Source organism: Bidens hawaiensis, unplaced genomic scaffold (assembly GCF_021521415.1).
Source record: "Bidens hawaiensis isolate Kalapana, Puna unplaced genomic scaffold, B.hawaiensis_p1.1 tig00032177_1, whole genome shotgun sequence".
NCBI lineage: Eukaryota > Viridiplantae > Streptophyta > Magnoliopsida > Asterales > Asteraceae > Bidens > Bidens hawaiensis.
Genome location: NW_027505241.1, coordinates 24,287 through 41,534, shown reverse-complemented (window position 1 = coordinate 41,534; position 17,248 = coordinate 24,287). Strand labels below are relative to the sequence as shown.

Below are 17,248 nucleotides of genomic sequence, written 5' to 3'. Positions count from 1 at the left end.
TTAAGGTATTGTCATGAACCAATTCATAAATACCGTTGTTTTGGTACAGCTTTAAAATAAAAGATACCATTAGATGATTCATGCATTTCTGATTTACAAATTTAAAGTCAAAGTTACATTGTCTAAGAAGGTGCACAGAAATAATGTTCCTAGTCAAACTAGGGAGCATACAAAACATTTCTCAAAACAACTTCCAAACCCACTTGGAAGCGATAAAGTGAAGTCTCCTCTAGCGACCACGTGCACCTTGCACCGTTGCCCATGAAAGACTCACTTCGCCCTTCATTAAGTCTTCATTCCTTTTGAAACCCCTGCAACCAATTGCAAATATGAGTTCCACATCCGGTATCCAATACCCATGTGTTAGAAGAAATAGATTTAGCTCAATATTAATCATAAAGACATTACCCGAGGCATGCCCGCATTCCTCTTGTCTCTTAGCTCTTTTAGGTAGACCGGCGCAATTGCGTTTCCAGTGTCCCGGTCTCCCCACAAACCAAAACAAGGATCATCCTTATGACCCCTCGGTTCCACAACCTTTTGTTTCTTTGCCATAACCGGTGATTTGCCCTTACCCTTAAGATGCACAGGAGGACCCTTTCTTTTTGCTACCTTAGCCTTAGGATTGGGTTGAGATCGATTCTTGGATCTAACCTTCATTGATCGCAAACACGGGTAAAACTCTTTTACCCATGCTCGCCTCGGCTGTTTTAAGCATTGAGTGAAGTTCTCCAATGTTTTTGTCCCACCCCGTTCATGTTATAATTTAACACGAAAGTGTCGAACCTTTTCGACAAAGAGTTAAGGATCAAATCCGTTGCTAACTCTTTTGAGATGGGACAATTGAGCTTGGCGAGGCGATCAATGTAACTTTTCATCTTAAGTACATAAGTTGAAACTGGTTGATTATCATCCATTCTACATGCATGCAAGGCTCGAACCGTTTCGAACCTTTCAACTCTTGATTGCTTAAGGAACATTTCCTTAAGTTGAGTAATCATGTCGTACGCATTATGGTTTTCGAAAATCCTTTTGGATTTCGGGAACCATAGTCGCCAACATGAGGCATGACACTTGAATGGAATCTTCCGTGTGTTGGACCCAATTCATATATGCGACCTCACTTCCCTCTTCCGGTTCATTGGGGATAGGTGTTTCCAAAACATGATATAATTTTTCTTGTTTTAGAACAATCCTTAAATTTCGGAACCAATCCGAAAAGTTATTGTGGTTAAGACGGTCCTTTAGCGAGAATAGATCGGAGAGATACATTTTGGACGTTAGGGATTATGTTGTCGTCGACGTGTGCGGCCATCTGCAGAATTTTAATTAAGTTCATTTTAGTGTTTTACCTTTTAATTATTAATACCCTTTTATATATACCAAATATAATTAATAATTAAAATCTAGAATCCAACGATAAACCCCGACTCCGGTTAGGTGACCTTTTTCCCATTGTCGGTTTATCAAGGTAGTTATTCATAACAATTGCAAACCCTTTTGCAACTTCTAGAGTTTATGGGACCCGGTTCGAAATCATATTTCGTGTCGGCATGTTTATCCCATCAACACCTATTAGACCCCATGCTTGGGTGACCCTCTTCACATGGTTCTAATTTAAGTCGTCCTACTTGTATCAACTTGTAATATTAACATACAAACGGTTAGGTGACCTTTTTCCCATTTATATGCCAATATTACCTTAACATATTAATTTACTCTATGCGGTTAGGTGACCTTTTTCCCACTAAGAGCTTACTAATATGTTAAGCGTTATACAAAAGGATGGTGTTTAACTTATTATCCTTAATTTTAAAAGGGATTTTTAGTTTTAATAATTCTAGTTGTAAAACTTTAAATCATGTACTAACATGCATTTAGTAACATGATATTTTGAAACCATTTTCAAAATTCTAATTTATAATAAAACCATTTTATTATGGGCGTGAGACGGCTAGTTAATAATCCATTTTATTAAACTATGTGTCACGTAATTACCGATAATTATTAGAACCCATTTTATGCTTTGTTAATTAATTCTATGTGACGAAGTTGATATCCTAATATCTAACAACCACACAATCAAACAATCAATTAACAAGCATACACAATTATACTAGACACGAGCCACTAAGTTAGACCACACTTGTTAGCCGAAACAAGTGTGTGTCTTAGGTCCAATCCTAAGGGACACATGACACATGGATGTTGTAGCTCCCACTCGATCCCGCATCCAAATGCTTCGAGCATCTTCTTCAACCCCGTTGTGATCCATTGGGCTTGAACTTGGGCCTTAGCTTCCATAAGCTTCCATTTGGGGCTCATTGGGTGGGCTTAGGTCCATTTGGGCTTGAATCCCTTTAATGGGCTTGTGAGACCCATTATCACCATACCCGGCCCAATAAGGCCCAAACTTCCAATTTTGCAATCTTCTTTAATTTTACAAAACCAAATGTCCTAATACATTTTTTCTATAAAATAAAGATATTACAAATAATCTATTATATTTACATACCCATATGAATAAATAATTACAAAATAGCCCCTAATTAATTATTACAAACCGAAACTTTGAATAATTAACTACAATCACAACATCAACCACAAACAAACATCCACTTTGGTCTACGGCTCGGTCTAGTTTTAACAAACATAACCCTTTATGTCTTAGGATCCCGTTCCAAAACCCCTTGACTTTATCGGGCCCTAGCCCAACCCATTTTGGCTTGACCCAATAACATGAATTATGGGCTTCGGCCCACTAAAAACTCATGGGCTCGGCCCATTTAACCAAAAAATGGGCTTCGGCCCATATAGCTTTTCCCTTTTATTTCCGGTTAGCCCAATAACCATATTCAAGTGGGCTTCGGCCCAAATTCACCCCGAATTGGGCTTCGGCCCATTAACTCGGTTTTTTTTTTTTTTTTTTTTTTGAACAAAGCCAAAAACAATAACAAGATTAAATACAAAAAAAACATGCATGTTAATTTTTTGTATAAAATCTTTCAAGGGGAAAAATATAAAACCGAGAACCCGAAGCTTAGTTTCCCGTATCCCGGCTCTGATACCATTTGTTGGGTTTCTATGGATAATTAACACTTAGTTAACCATTTAACTAGTCACAATTAAGGCGGAAGCGTGATATTTACAAACTAAACATATCTATCCATATGTTTATATATGTGTATATCTTACAAGTTTATATAAGATAAGTTCATGAACAACCTAGTTCATGCAAGTATTAAGATTACCAATAATCTATTATTAGAAACCCGAAGCAAGGATCAAATGATACGGAAAAGCTAAACTATCAAAGCTATAAACACTTACATTCTTAACCCTTTAAGATTGTAGTTGATGTTGAAGAAGATGATGATGTTGATGCCTAGACTTTCAAACGAAAATCCTCAAATGGAATATACCCCGAGCCTCCAACACACACCGAGCTATGTTAGGGAGCTTGAACACCAAAAACCCGAGACCCCGAGCCTCTTCCTTTCTTTGGCCGATTACAAGAAAAGAAAAAGAAAGAGTGGTGATGTTTTTGGTTACTTGAAAGTCTTTATGATCATTATCCTTTTTATCATCATATCCATCCATCCATGATGTTAGGTATTTGGTTAAGTGAATCATACTCAATCTATACCAAATACATGACAAGATTTGATCAATACATTGGGGTGTGGGGCCCACCCAAAACCGGCCCCAAATATTATTTTTTTTTTTTTTTTTTTTTTATTATTATTATTTTATACTTTATAAAATATATAAACACCCCATCTTTTATAAACCATTTTATAAAAGAACACATAGTTAAATAATCATTCCAATAATAATTATTTGAATAAATAAATTAACCAATTAATTTATTTAACACTTTCAAGTAAATATTCAGAAACCCGATTTTCTGAATGTGTCGTGTTCTGTATTTGTCTTATAGATCTTATCTCAACAAATACATAATTGGTGTGTGTCTAACTCGTTATTGGGTATGACCCGACTTGGATCAAACACGACTAGCCACATTAACCTAATTATGTGTCTCGGGCATACGGCATTTCCAACAGTTATCATAGAAACAAACCAGTCTAGGGCAGATTCAGCTTCTATAGTAGCTAACACTCACGTTCAATGCTGAAGAAAGCCCTGAAACCGTTACAAATAATTTAAATTACCATTTATTGGTATTACACCAAGGCATCGTCTTGAATGATATGATAAACACCTGCAAGCAAATTAAGGACCGCAAGAATAATACAATATCGCCTGAAAGAACATCAAGCTGAAGATGGTTTCATTAGTTTCTCCAAAATAGATATAAGAATTTAAATATAATATATATATTTCACCTAGTAAGATTAGAAATATGCAAACTAACGTATGCAAATTTCAAGAACTTTGTTAATAACATATGACTTAACACATAAACAAATGTTTTGTTTTAATATTAAAGATGTGAGGTCATACGTACTGTTTTGTAATACTTATTGTTTTTCTTTATAAATTCTACGCTAGAATAGTCGTTTTAATCAAAATTTAACAAAAACTTAGCCTCCATCCACTTCAAGGACCATTTGTGTTGCGTTTAAGTGAACAGCATCGACTGCTAATGTAAACTTTGAAAACTCAAAACGGAAATTGACAAACCTCAGCAGACGCCAGAAACATTTTTGCAACAGTATGTTTCATAGAGCTCGAAAGCAATTTCGTGAAGCAAAAATCGAGCAAATAGGATAATGAGGACGCGACTTTGTTACTAGAAAATTACCTGGAAACAGTTAACAAACTCAAACAAAAAGTCAACATGGTTAAAGTCAATGACAGGTCAATTACCACATGATCAGTTTAACTAGCTTGGTCAACATTACCAGGATGAGGATCAGCATTGAAAAATCCATCAAGAAATGTTTGATGTGCATATGCGCGCGTTATTTCTTCAACAATAATTTTTTTATTAACACCAAGTGAATCGAGTGAATGCGTATCGTTTAACCGCACGCCATCCATATACTCTAGAATAAGGACTCTTTCAGTTGACTGTTATAAGTACACCAACCAAAAATTAATAACAACCGAATAATTGACTTACAAAGATTAAAATGATACCTGAATAACTTGAGGCATCAATACTTTAACACGATGCTCGGGATTTTTGTCAACACATTCTTCTTTGCAGCCAAGGTTTTTAGAAACTGTTCTGGTATTTTCTAAAATCATACAATAGAAAAGAAATAATAATAAAGTAGTTAATTAATCAAAATAAAATATGTTTAGCAGTTGTAATATAATAATAATGATTTAACACACCAGCTTCCTTATTGAAGTCTAACTCTTTAGGTGCTTCTTTGCACCACTCGTCTATTACAGGGTTGAAATTATATTTAGGTTCGGCCCAAACGATCCACTCGACTAACAATTTAGCATCCTTTAAATCCTGTAGAAAACTTAAAACAATAACAACTTTGGTACATTCTCATTATAAGAATTTAAAGGCCCTCGTGTTGAACTTTAACAAAATGTATAACCTCTAATATTATGGTCTTGATGCCCTCGTGTTGAACTTTAACAACCACCTCCTTCCAGTCACGTAAAGTGGCTCGGTGAACTTGTGCTATCTGCATATTAAATATTTTTTTGTGAAAGTAACAGATTATTTAGAGTATTGAAGGTTCCGGTTAATATTAATAATAATAACAACGATTTAAGGGTGGGTCTTACTGATGCGGTTTCAATTGGTGTTTCAACAAAATTTGTAAACACTTCATCCATTGATTTTCCCAACTCATTCTGTATAGTTCTGCAAACCTGATAAATAACATTCATTCACTTGCAGTTGTTTCTCAAATATTGAAGATGAGATACACTTATAAATAAGAAGAGTAAACAATCACATAAATGAATGTTTGTTTGTGTTTGAAGGAAAGAAAGGGGTGTATTCTCAGCTTTATATCAATCTGTTGCAAACTTCTGATACATTAAGGCGTATTGCTTTAAACTAGTATATACACACATGTATAAAGGAATACTTTTTGTCTTGAAGTGAATGTATTAACAGACTCATGTCGATTTGTGTAACGTTTTTCCTTGATTAATTATTTGGCAAGTAAATGAACCAAACGTTCAGCGAACCGTCAGGCAGGAAGTTCATTTATTTTGTTTACTAAACGAACGAACATAAACAAAAGTTTTCGTTCATTTACTTAAACGAACAAACATGAACACATGTTGCATTCGTTCATTTATGTACATTCGTTTATGTTTGCTAGTTTAGCTTCGTGAAAGTTTATTCATTTACATTCTTTTATATATTCACATAAATTTCTTTGGCCCATTAAAGCATAGTCTAGTTTTATTAACTTTTAGGCCCAACAAACTGATGTTCACTCACTCATGTCAGTTTATGTCCGTTCACCCATGTTCAATTATGTTTGTTCGTTTACGTTCATGAACCATAATACCATTAACGAACGAGCATAAACATAAATGAACACATTAATTTTTTAGCGAACAAACATCAACAAGAAAACCCCATTCGTTTAATTGTTCATGTTTGATCACTTGTTCTTTTAAAGTTAAACAAATGAACACGAGCGTGCCACGCTTTTGTTTGCTTGGTTCGTTTACAGGCCTACTAATTACAACAAAAAGGAGCTCTCAGCATATCTTCATAACTGATTACTCTGAACTAGAGATATTAAATTTGGACCATTCACTTATCAACCGATCGATTCAAGTTATGTTTTATTTTAGTAGGTCAAACGGGTAAATTCAAGCATATTAGCTAACACCGTAACAGGTCAAAAGGGTTTTTACTTTAACGGGTCAAAAGTCGTCTTTTTTCTATAAAGTTTTAATGCATAACCTCTTGAATGATAACTTACCAAAGCCGACCCAATTTGCAACATTTACTATATTGATACCTCTTTCAAGCTGCGTGGAGGAAGTGAGTCCTGCAACTGCTTCAGAAAGCGTGGGTAGGCCCCGGGAAGCCCATCAGCCCGAACCGAAAAATATTGACCCATTTTGACCCACATACCTTCGAGCTCTATAATTAACTTAACTATACGGTTAGCGTTGCGTTCATGGGCTTTTTCCCATAACGCAGCTTTTTCAGAGTCACTTGTCCATTTTTGTCTGTGCTTCAATGCCTAATTTTGGCAAATTTAATTCAAGAAATAACAAAAGAACTAATCACTTGCAGTGTTAATTATACAAAACTAACAGAATACCTTATAATCTAAGTAGATTAATATTGCCAAGGAGAATACTTTCATTCGTCTGATGTAGATGCTCCCTCGGCCCATTGAATGAAACTAATTTGTTACCACGGGTTTGAATTACACATCAAAAGAATATATAAAGTAATTAGATAATATAAACCACAGTACCATTATGACAGTGTGTATTGAACTATATATGGTGATCTGTTTGTTGGAGTATATATATATCTATATTATTAGTGTGATCCAACTTAGGCTTCCGGGGTTTGCATTAATTGTTAGGTAACACGTATATTACAATACTTAAGACAATGGAAGGCAAACCCTAGAAACCTAAGGTGCTGTTAGGGTTTGTGGGATAATATAAGAACTGACCTCCGAACACTTGCTTCGAATTGCCATCTCAGCAGATCGATGATTAAAACTAGGACGATTAGCCTCAGATTGATTGATGGATAAATGGATAGATACATGCACGTACGTTACATGAATATATATATATATATATATGTTATAATTAATTTGTTAACCTAATTTCAATATGGATTGCATGTGAACATATATATATAGAATCATGAAATGAAATCTAATGTAGCCATGGAATCGATCAACAAAGGATTTATTTTACCAGAAAGTATATAATCGGAAGGCGGGAGATGAACGTGCTCGGTTACGAATCGTCGAGGTAAAAAAAAAAACGAGTCATGTCTTGATGGCTCATACAAATATTATTCACGTTCCATTTTTTAACTTTCTAAATTATAATAGACTGTTTTTTGAAATAATATTAGAAAATAACATAAGTCAAATGATCACATATGATATCATCATTTCCTTTCTTATGAAATCTCCACAGTCAAATGAAAGCAATTATTTAGCCGTTGATCTCCAGCAATCAAGGGATTCAAATCCTTTTATTTCCTTACTTGAGCCAATGTCCTACATTATATATATTTTGTTCTTTGTTTTCTCAGTAATATAACTCAAACAAATAAAAGTATTCTATGAATTCCATTTCAAAAACATGGAATCAGAGCGGGTTATATGATCTTTGAATTGACATGCTCGAAACCACTCATCATTTATCAATTCGTGACCCCATTCTAGCTTTTTCTTTTCAAGACCTACTGCTGCAAATCTTTTATATTTACAACTATCACTACTAGGAAATTGAGCAATTGCTACCAGAAAAAGAGTGTAGCAAATTTAGCAACCGATTTAGCAAATTTGCTACCGAAAATGGCAATTACTTGATACGGTAGCTAAGCAGTTGGAGTCTTTACAACCGTTTAATTTCGGTGGCTAGGCGGTCAAAGTTATTTCAACCGTTTATTTTCGGTGGCTAGTCGGTAGGAGTTTTTGCAACCGTTTATTTCTCGGTTGGATTTTATGTAACCATTTATTTCGGTCGGAGATTTTGCAACCGGTGACTTTATCAGTGGCAAATGGTATTGTTATTTGCTACCGTAACGCTCAACCATAAATTAGCACAATCAATTACCTTCTCTCTCTCTGTTTCATACATGGTCTGCTGCTTCGAAATTAGGTAATCAACTCAATTTCAGAATTCTTTGTCTTGGAGGGTAAGCCTAGTTTTCTCTTCAACTTCGAAATTAGGTTCGAAATTGATTTATTTGGTCATACACGATGCACTTGAACCGGTTGCCCCTTTTCAAGCCAAATAACCATGTTCTTATTCTTATTGATTGTAAGCAGTAAGCATAATAAAGTACATTTTAACGTTTATTTATGGCATATAATATAATAATAACTATCAGTTTGTTATTTTTAAAACTTATAGGGGTATATTATTGAACTATTACAAAGTATAGGGTGTAACTTTATAGTTTGTTATCAAGTTTTTTTTTTCAAAATCCGCCACCCGCCCCTGTACACTACATGAATATCGCCTTTTAGCCACACATGTGGTCTGGGCGATTTGCCACGCTTCGGCTTAAATGTGTGGCTAAAAGGTCTTTGACCACGTTTGAAAACTTTCCAAAATGTTTTGGCCACACATGTTTTTCTTCATGTGGCCATTCTATACCTACTCAGGTACTTTTCGTCACACTTTGAAAAAAAACTATGACATAAGCTAGTCACATAATAAAAATGTGTGGCGAAATGTGACCTATAGTCATAGTTTGTTTGATCTTTGATACATGTGACCAAAAACACATGCATTAGCCACAAACTGTGACATTTAACTTGCCACATGTTTTAGTAGTGTGGCCAAATGTGACGAACGGCTACTGTATTGATAAGAGATGCGTCTAAAAGGTAAAAAATATAGCCACTTATATTACGTTGTGTGATCTAATGTCACATTTGTTAGCCACATTTTTAATAATGTGGCGAAATATGACGAACAAGCATTGTATTTATTTGTAATGTGGCTAAAACGCTTAAAATATATGGCCACTTATACGAGGTTGTGTGACCATAGAGTAGTTTATTTTTATTTTTCCTAAGTTTTTTATTGTCACGGATACACCTATTATGTGTGGCTATAAGTGATAAATGGTCACACTTAAATATTTTTAAGTGTGTCAAAATGTAATTATTGGCCACTTATACGAGGTTGTGTGACCAAAGAGTATCTTAGTTTTATTTTTTATAAGTTTTTTATTGTCACAGACACACTTATTATGTGTGGCTATAAGTGATAAATGGTCACACTAAAATATTTTTAAGTGTGCCCAAACGTAATTAATGGCCACACGTTGATTTGACGAGTGGCTTTGTCTTTCCAGTTTCTTGTTCCGCCAATTTCTAATTGTCTGGGAGATGTACCGCCGGGGTCCGATGGTGTTTAAATACCAGTCACAATCCCCAATCACAATCACAATCAAAATCACAATCCAGCAAATCACAATCACAATCCATAATCACCTTCTTCCGATTAATTTCTGAAAAATGGCTTCAACATGGATCGTACGTGAACCGGGTACTCATGCCCCCATCTACTACGACCCCACCTTCTTCACCATTGTTTTCCACTTTTCTTCCGGCGCCGTCCGTCAGAATCAAAGGGTGAGGTTTGTGGACTATGTCCACCCTCAAACCTTCACTTACCAACAACTTAACCGAATGGTTAGGTTTCTTGGGTACATGACTGCTGATTATTTCAGCTTTGTGATGGAAGTCCCGGTGGCGCACATTGATTTGAACTCCGTGGAGGACTTCAAGGCTGTGTCCCTTTATGGGGCATTCCAAACTCAGGTGAACCTTTGCCTCCAAAGGCTTAAGGACTCCACCTACACCTCGGACGGCATGTGGGAGAGGATCATGCCCTCTTGGACTCCAGAAGCTGAGAATCCGATGGATGTAAATTCATATATGGAATCTGATGCTAGGATTTAATTTTTTGTAATTAGTTTTTCTATATTAATGTAATGTAATTATTATATTTTGGAAATAATTGTAAATGTTATTATTATATTTTGGTTTAAGCGTATGTAAAGCGTATTGGATGTAGTTTTTTTTAGTTAACTTTAAAATAGATGTTAGTGTGAGTGAATAATAAAACAGATCTAAAATTTAATTTTTGGTAGTTGAGACAGTAATTTAATGTAGTTAAGTTGATTTGTAGCCTATCTGGTAACGTACGATATATTGCGAATTAATATATATATATATGGGTGCGTTTGCTGAGCGTTTAAGTTTTCTTAGCGTTTTAGGTTTTTTTCCTTTGTTTTTTTGCCTTTGAGCGTCTCGCGTATCTACCGTACGTTAAGGAATTAGCATACAGTAACTGCACCCTATATATATATATATATATAATTTAGAGTATATATGTTAGTAATACTTACTCGATATATGGCGCTATTTCAGTCATATTCTGTAGCACATAGAAATGTGCTCTCTTGAAGAGATCAGGAGAAACTTCAACTGATTTAGCGCCTGTGACAGGAATTGTCTCCCCATTATTATCATGCTTATCATGTGGAATACCAACAGTACTCTTGATTTTTTTTGGTATTCGCTCCGAAACTCGATTGTTTCTTCCGCAATTTTCCCCTCAGCAACGCACCCTTCTGGATAAGTTTTGTTTCGCACATGCCCTTTGATAACCTTCATACACTTTTCAAACGAAAGCATGGTGGCCCACATAAGTTTTCCAACGAAAGCATGGTGGCCCACATAATTTTATCTCTCTTACAAGGTGCACGGTTAAGTGAACCATGACATCAAAAAATGATGGAGGAAAGTACTTCTCCAGCAGGCACAGTGTAACTATTTTCTCTTCCTGCATCTTATCAAGCTCTTATACAATGATTTCTTTGCTACAAATTGACTTGAAAAAAACAAACAAAGCCTGATTATAGCATTGCTCATTGGTTCTGGCATGATGGACTGTATTGCAAGGGGCAGAAACTGTTGCATAAGCATGTGATAATCATGTGATTTAAGGCCTTGTAGCTTCTTTTCTTTAAGATTCACCAAACTAGAGAAGTTAGAACAATACCCTAGTGGAGCCTTCAGTTTATACAATGTTTCAAGAAACATGTCTTTTTCTTGTGCTGATAATGTGAAGCATGTTGCAGGCAGTTCTATATTGTTGCCTTTTGCTTTCGGTTGCAACTCCTTTTTAATCCCTAAAAACTCCAAATCCTTTCTAGCTGCCAATCCATCTTTTGTCCTACCGGTAATGTTCAGCAACGTCCCGACAATACTTTCTGCCACATTCTTTTCAACATGCATCAAATCAATACAATGTTGGACAGGTAAATACTTCCAATAGCTGAGCCGTTGGTACCATATGTTGAACTTCTTCCAATATGGCTGCGGCGTTGTGTTATCCCTTTTTCTCTTACTCCCACTTAGGGATTCAGATCCCTTTCCCCATTCATTGTTAATTTTTTTGACCTCGTCGTATATCTCTTCCCCTGTCATAGGCTCTTTTGCGGTTCTCATCTTCTATTTTCCGTTGAACGTCTTTGTTTGTTTTTTGAAAGAGTGGTCATGTGATAAATACCTTCTGTGGGCAACATAACTCTACTTCTTTGTGTGATAAAGTCGAACACACTGAGTGTCGCCCCGACACACTACACAACCTTTGAATCCACTGTAAGGGCAACCACATAATGTATCAAGAGCCGGGTAATCATTAATCGTCCATAACACAACTACACGTAGTGTAAACATTTCTTGTTTATATGCATCATATGTTGCTCCCCGACCTCAAATAAAGATGCTAGATCGTCAATTAAAGGCTGTAAAAACACATCAATATTGTTTCCTGGCACTCCGGATATTAATAAGGAAAGCATGATGAATTTTCTTTTCATACACATCCAAGTAGAAGGTTGCAAATGACTGCTAAAACAGGCCAGACACTGTGGTTTTTGTTGCCTCTATGTATGTCGACCCCATCAGTGCAAATCCCTAGATGAAGAATTCTTGGATCGCTTTCGATGGTATCAAAGTACCTGTCATATATGGCTTTCCATGCTGGTGAATCTGATGGGTGGCATAAAACACCGGGTTTATTGGTACTCGTGGCGTGCCATGTTAAATTCTATGTTGTGGTCTTTAATTGAAAGAGGCGCTTGAATCGTGGAATAATGGGAAAGTACCACAGTACCTTAGCGGGCGTGTTTATGTAAGTTTTGTTAGTCTTCTCATCCACCTTCCTCCTTGACTTGTTTCAAACTGGACATGCTTCCAAATCCTTGTAATCCTTATAGTAAATAATGCATTCATTGATACACACATGTATCTTTTCATATCCTGAGCCCATTGCCTTCATCATCCTTTTGCCCTCATACATATTATTTACCATTTCGTTATCTGCAGGTAGAATCTTTTTCAACAATTTCAGAAGTTCATCAACGAACTTATAAGATACCCCGTGCTTGCTCTTCAAGTTGAGTAGTTGTACTAATGCAGACAACTTGGTGAAGTCAAGACACCCTTTATACAGGGGCTTCTCAGCGTCAACAAGTAGTTGTAGAAACTGTTGATACTTCTTGTCGCCTTTGAAATTGTCTTTTGTAGCATTTACCATTTCTACAGTTTCACATGCATCTGTTGGAATGTTGGTGTCAACAAACCCAGTATTATTTTCATAATTAGTTGGAATGCAGGTGCAGGCAAACCCTATATTATTAACATAATTAGATTTAATGTTGGTGTCGGCTTCTCCATGTTTTATCCAAGTAGTATAATTCTTATCAATTCCAAAACTGTACAAGTGATGTTCTACATCGTCTACACTAAGAGATACGTGGTTCACACACCAAACACATGGACATGAAATAGAAATTGGTGGTGATGTCTCCTTGCAATTACAAGCTGCAAAATGTAGAAATGCCTTAACACCATCTTTATATGCTTTACTGCACCTGCCGCCTACTGACATCCAAGACTTATCTATCTTTCAAGAATTTTTTTATTAACTATGTCATCAACGATATATATATATATATATACTAATTAACGCCAATAAATGTAATTGACTAAAAGCAAAAATATTTGGTACTCACTTGAGATTAATGAAGCTGTTTGGTAGGATTGAGATTGATGAGAGTTCAATAAATACACTAGCAGATCATTTATTAGGGTTTGGTGAGATTGTGAGATTTTATTTGGTCAATACTAATTGATTTGGGAGTCATCCAAAAGATAACACGATTAATTGGCGGGTAAAAATGAAAATTTTAAACATAGAAATTTCGTTCTATAAATATTAGAAGAGGTTCTATTATGTTCTCAGGGTGTAGCTCAAACGGTTGAGGCGCTTGTGATTACACATAGATTGCAAATATCGTGGGAACTCAGGAGGGAACATATTTTTATTAATTTTTTATAATAACCTCTTTTTAATAAAATAAATACACTGTGATTTTGAAAACACTCAAACTAAACTACTCATTAAAAGGCCTTTAAATCCGTTCAGAAACATAAAATTACATCATAATAGCTGGTCTAAAATCATAACAAAGTTTCTTAGCTTTTAATTACAAAACTAATTAAAAGCCCTAAAAACAACAAGAAGCAAATAAAATACAATATCTTCACTTTTTTTTCTGATTCAATCAGTGAAGCTACACTCCTTGAAAGTTGATCCTCTAATGACTTATTTGCCCTTATCAAGATATGAATTATGTCTGTACATCTTGTGCACACATCAGAGCTTGTGGACGAAACACAATCAGACCATGTAAAGAAATCACATTTTTTGCCCTAAGTTAAAAAATATAGAGTTTAGGGTCAACAATTGTAGATGAATTCCAACTTTATTTGCAATTTCACTAACCTGAGATATACAATTGTAGAACCTCCGACCTGGATTTTTGGTGGTCCTTGATGTTCTTAGAATGGCTTCTTGACCACAAAAACAATAAACCTGAGATCGATTGTTATAGGATGTTGTGGTCCGCGATGAGATTTCTTCCATGGATGTTGTGGTTTTTTAAGTGTTTTATTTTTGTATTTATGGGGTGAAAAAGGAGTTTTTATTGAAAATAAAACTAGATATATATGTATATATATAGGAGGGTTTAGAAAGGAGTTGTTGTACACAAGCGTGTTACTAGCGTATTAGGATATTCATATATGTCTTTGTACATTAGCGTGTTACAAGCGTAATAGACTCGTTTGAACAAATATATAACATATTTTAACCTAATCGATTACAAAGTGTTTTTTGTTTTATTTTTTAGATTTAATAAAGTGTTGTTTACGATTTAATAAGCGTATCACAAGCATTTTTAACAAAGAAAGAGATAGCCATTAGATGATCCATAAAACATGTTAAGAAAAGCATTTTAAGATAATCCATATTTACCATTCATCAAAAGATGCCATACAAAAAGTACCATTAATTACAATACATCACAAAAAAACCAAAAAGAGAGAAGCTAACATCACCATCACTCCGCCCTGTCCACAATCTCCTTCCTCAGCTCCTTTAAACTCATGTTGGTTGACACCGTAGTTACGGTGTCCACCAGAGTCCCACACACTGAGTCGTAGCATGCAGGCTGTTGTTTCAGATAATCAACAGCCTTTGCCTTAAACTCAGTGTCTGGTTCAAATAACATGAGTTTACATGAGTCGAGGGTCTTTGATTTTTCAAATGCGAGTCTAGCCCTAATCTCTTCGACTGTCTTCAACAAAGTGTCGTCTTTCTCTTTCTCAAGATTCATCCTTGCTTTGACCATGTTCTTCACCGTTTTATCAGAAGAATACATTTTTATTATCTTTTTGAAACTTTTAGTGTGATTGAATAACAAATATATAGACCTAAAATTAAATTTTCAGTAGTTGAGCCAGTAATTTAATGTAGTTAAGTTTGATTTGTAGTAAGATATAGTAAGATCTAGTAAGATATAGCTTAACTTCAATGTAGGCTATCATTACCAAAAATATTTTTCAAAGATTTTTGACAGGTGAGTATAATTGTGATCAATTTCACAAATTAATTCTGATAGGTGATATAAATGCAAGTAATCTCTAGTTTAAACAAAAACACATGAGACAAGTTTGTGCGTTTCCCAAGCGTGGGACACCCTTTTGTTTTTTTTATTACAGAGATACTATTCATCCGTGAGCGTTTCCCAAGCGTGCGACACCCTTTTGTTTTGTATGTGAGCCTTTTGGTTATATATACCTACACCACATTTGTGAAACTCATATACCTATATAATTTTAAATTATTTTTTTAGTTAATAATGGATTGCTCGTCATCATCCACAACCTACAAGGATGTACTTAGGAGGCAAATTGAGGATCAAATCGAGGCAGATAAAGCTTGTCGGGAAACTCTTACTGAAGAATTTGTAAAGACTAGCAACAACTTGGATGCCAGGGATGTCATTGAAAAAGTTCTTACTCGAATGCCCGCTAGTACTATCCGAGATCTTGTAGTTTTGTTTATGGTTGATGTAGGACAGTGAGAGCTTGACCAGTTAAAACTATTGGGCAAGGCAATTCTTGAACTGAATTGCTCAATGGAATTGAAGTTGAAGTTTCTTATGTCACTCAGAGACTAGTATGTGATGGTGTTTCATGAGTGTTTATGATGTAGCGATGGTGTGTTTATATGTGTGTCACTCAGAGATTAGTAGTAATAAAATTTGTATGTTTGTGATGGTGTGTTTATATGTGTGTTTTGGTAATAATAAAATTTTTATGTTCCGGTCCGAGAATCCCTATGTCTGAGGTCGAGCAGCTACGCTCTCATTGGTCGAGGTTAGATCCTCGTATGTCGCCACTCTCGTCACTGGGCGTTCTCACTTTTGCCTTGTTATCTCAGGACACTCTGCCAGGTTGTTCCTTGTTGACCGGCCTTGTGATTCTCGTTATAGAATGTAGTGCCCAACAGTTTAAAGGAACGGGTGAAGTCTCGGGATCCGCTCTAGTCGAGTAAGAGATTTCCCCTGTAGAGTAGTCTCCGTATCAGTCTATGGGCTAAGGCGCAATTGCCTTCTTAGAGCCAGTAACTTCGTACTGAAAATTGGAGAAAAAAGAGTGACAGAGGCATCTTTGATCGGAATACGGATGAGATCAGAAAGGCCATCATTGGGGCAAACGATGCAATAGCTTCGGTTAGAGCAAAGCCCAAAATGGCATAACCAAATGATTGTTTAGCCAATGATGGATTCCGAGCCACGGAATGAATCAAGGAACTAAGGACGTTTCCAATACCGATAGCAGCTCCCGCTGAAGCAATTGTAGCAGCTCCGGCCCCTATTAGTTTTGCACCTTCTAACATCTCGAGTTGATCATTCTCCTCTGGGGACATTTTAAGGTAGGTCCTGCTGGGCTTGCTTCTCATGAGATTGGGTAAGGGAATCGGAAATGGCTTATAAACCGGGCGGTCGGGGTTTTGGGCACACAGAAAAGGGGAAGTGGATGGAGGGTGCTTCTCAGCTAGAGTTGGGGGTGGGGTCGCTTTAGTGGCTAGGGTGAGTCTTCCTACACTGCTGGACGCCCGGCTCTAGACGAAGCTGAGGGGGTTACCACCACATCCTCTCCCGATAGACTCGAAGCTCTTCGTGTTAAAACATTGATTCAACAAG

General features: G+C 36.0%; 1 protein-coding gene and 1 pseudogene across 2 annotated transcripts; both read right to left on the bottom strand.

The window, feature by feature from the left end:
* Positions 1-4,138: 4,138 nt before the first annotated feature.
* Positions 4,139-5,630, bottom strand: LOC143611765 (uncharacterized). Of its 2 annotated transcripts, XR_013149827.1 has the most exons (5): positions 5,526-5,630; positions 5,308-5,434; positions 5,107-5,207; positions 4,648-5,037; positions 4,139-4,282 (listed from the first exon to the last, which is right to left on the bottom strand). XR_013149827.1 is itself a non-coding variant. In XM_077085916.1 (4 exons), the coding sequence occupies exons 1-4, from the start codon at positions 5,619-5,621 to the stop codon at positions 4,846-4,848; spliced, it is 516 nt and encodes a 171-aa protein (XP_076942031.1). In that variant the 5' UTR covers positions 5,622-5,630; the 3' UTR covers positions 4,139-4,845. The 2 variants fall into 2 exon arrangements, 1 of the variants encoding a protein (XP_076942031.1); XM_077085916.1 differs by having other exon boundaries at positions 4,139-5,037.
* A 9,467-nt stretch (positions 5,631-15,097) lies between these two features.
* On the bottom strand, positions 15,098-16,957 carry LOC143611762 (ATP synthase subunit 9, mitochondrial pseudogene; annotated as a pseudogene).
* Between the last annotated feature and the right edge of the window lie 291 nt (positions 16,958-17,248).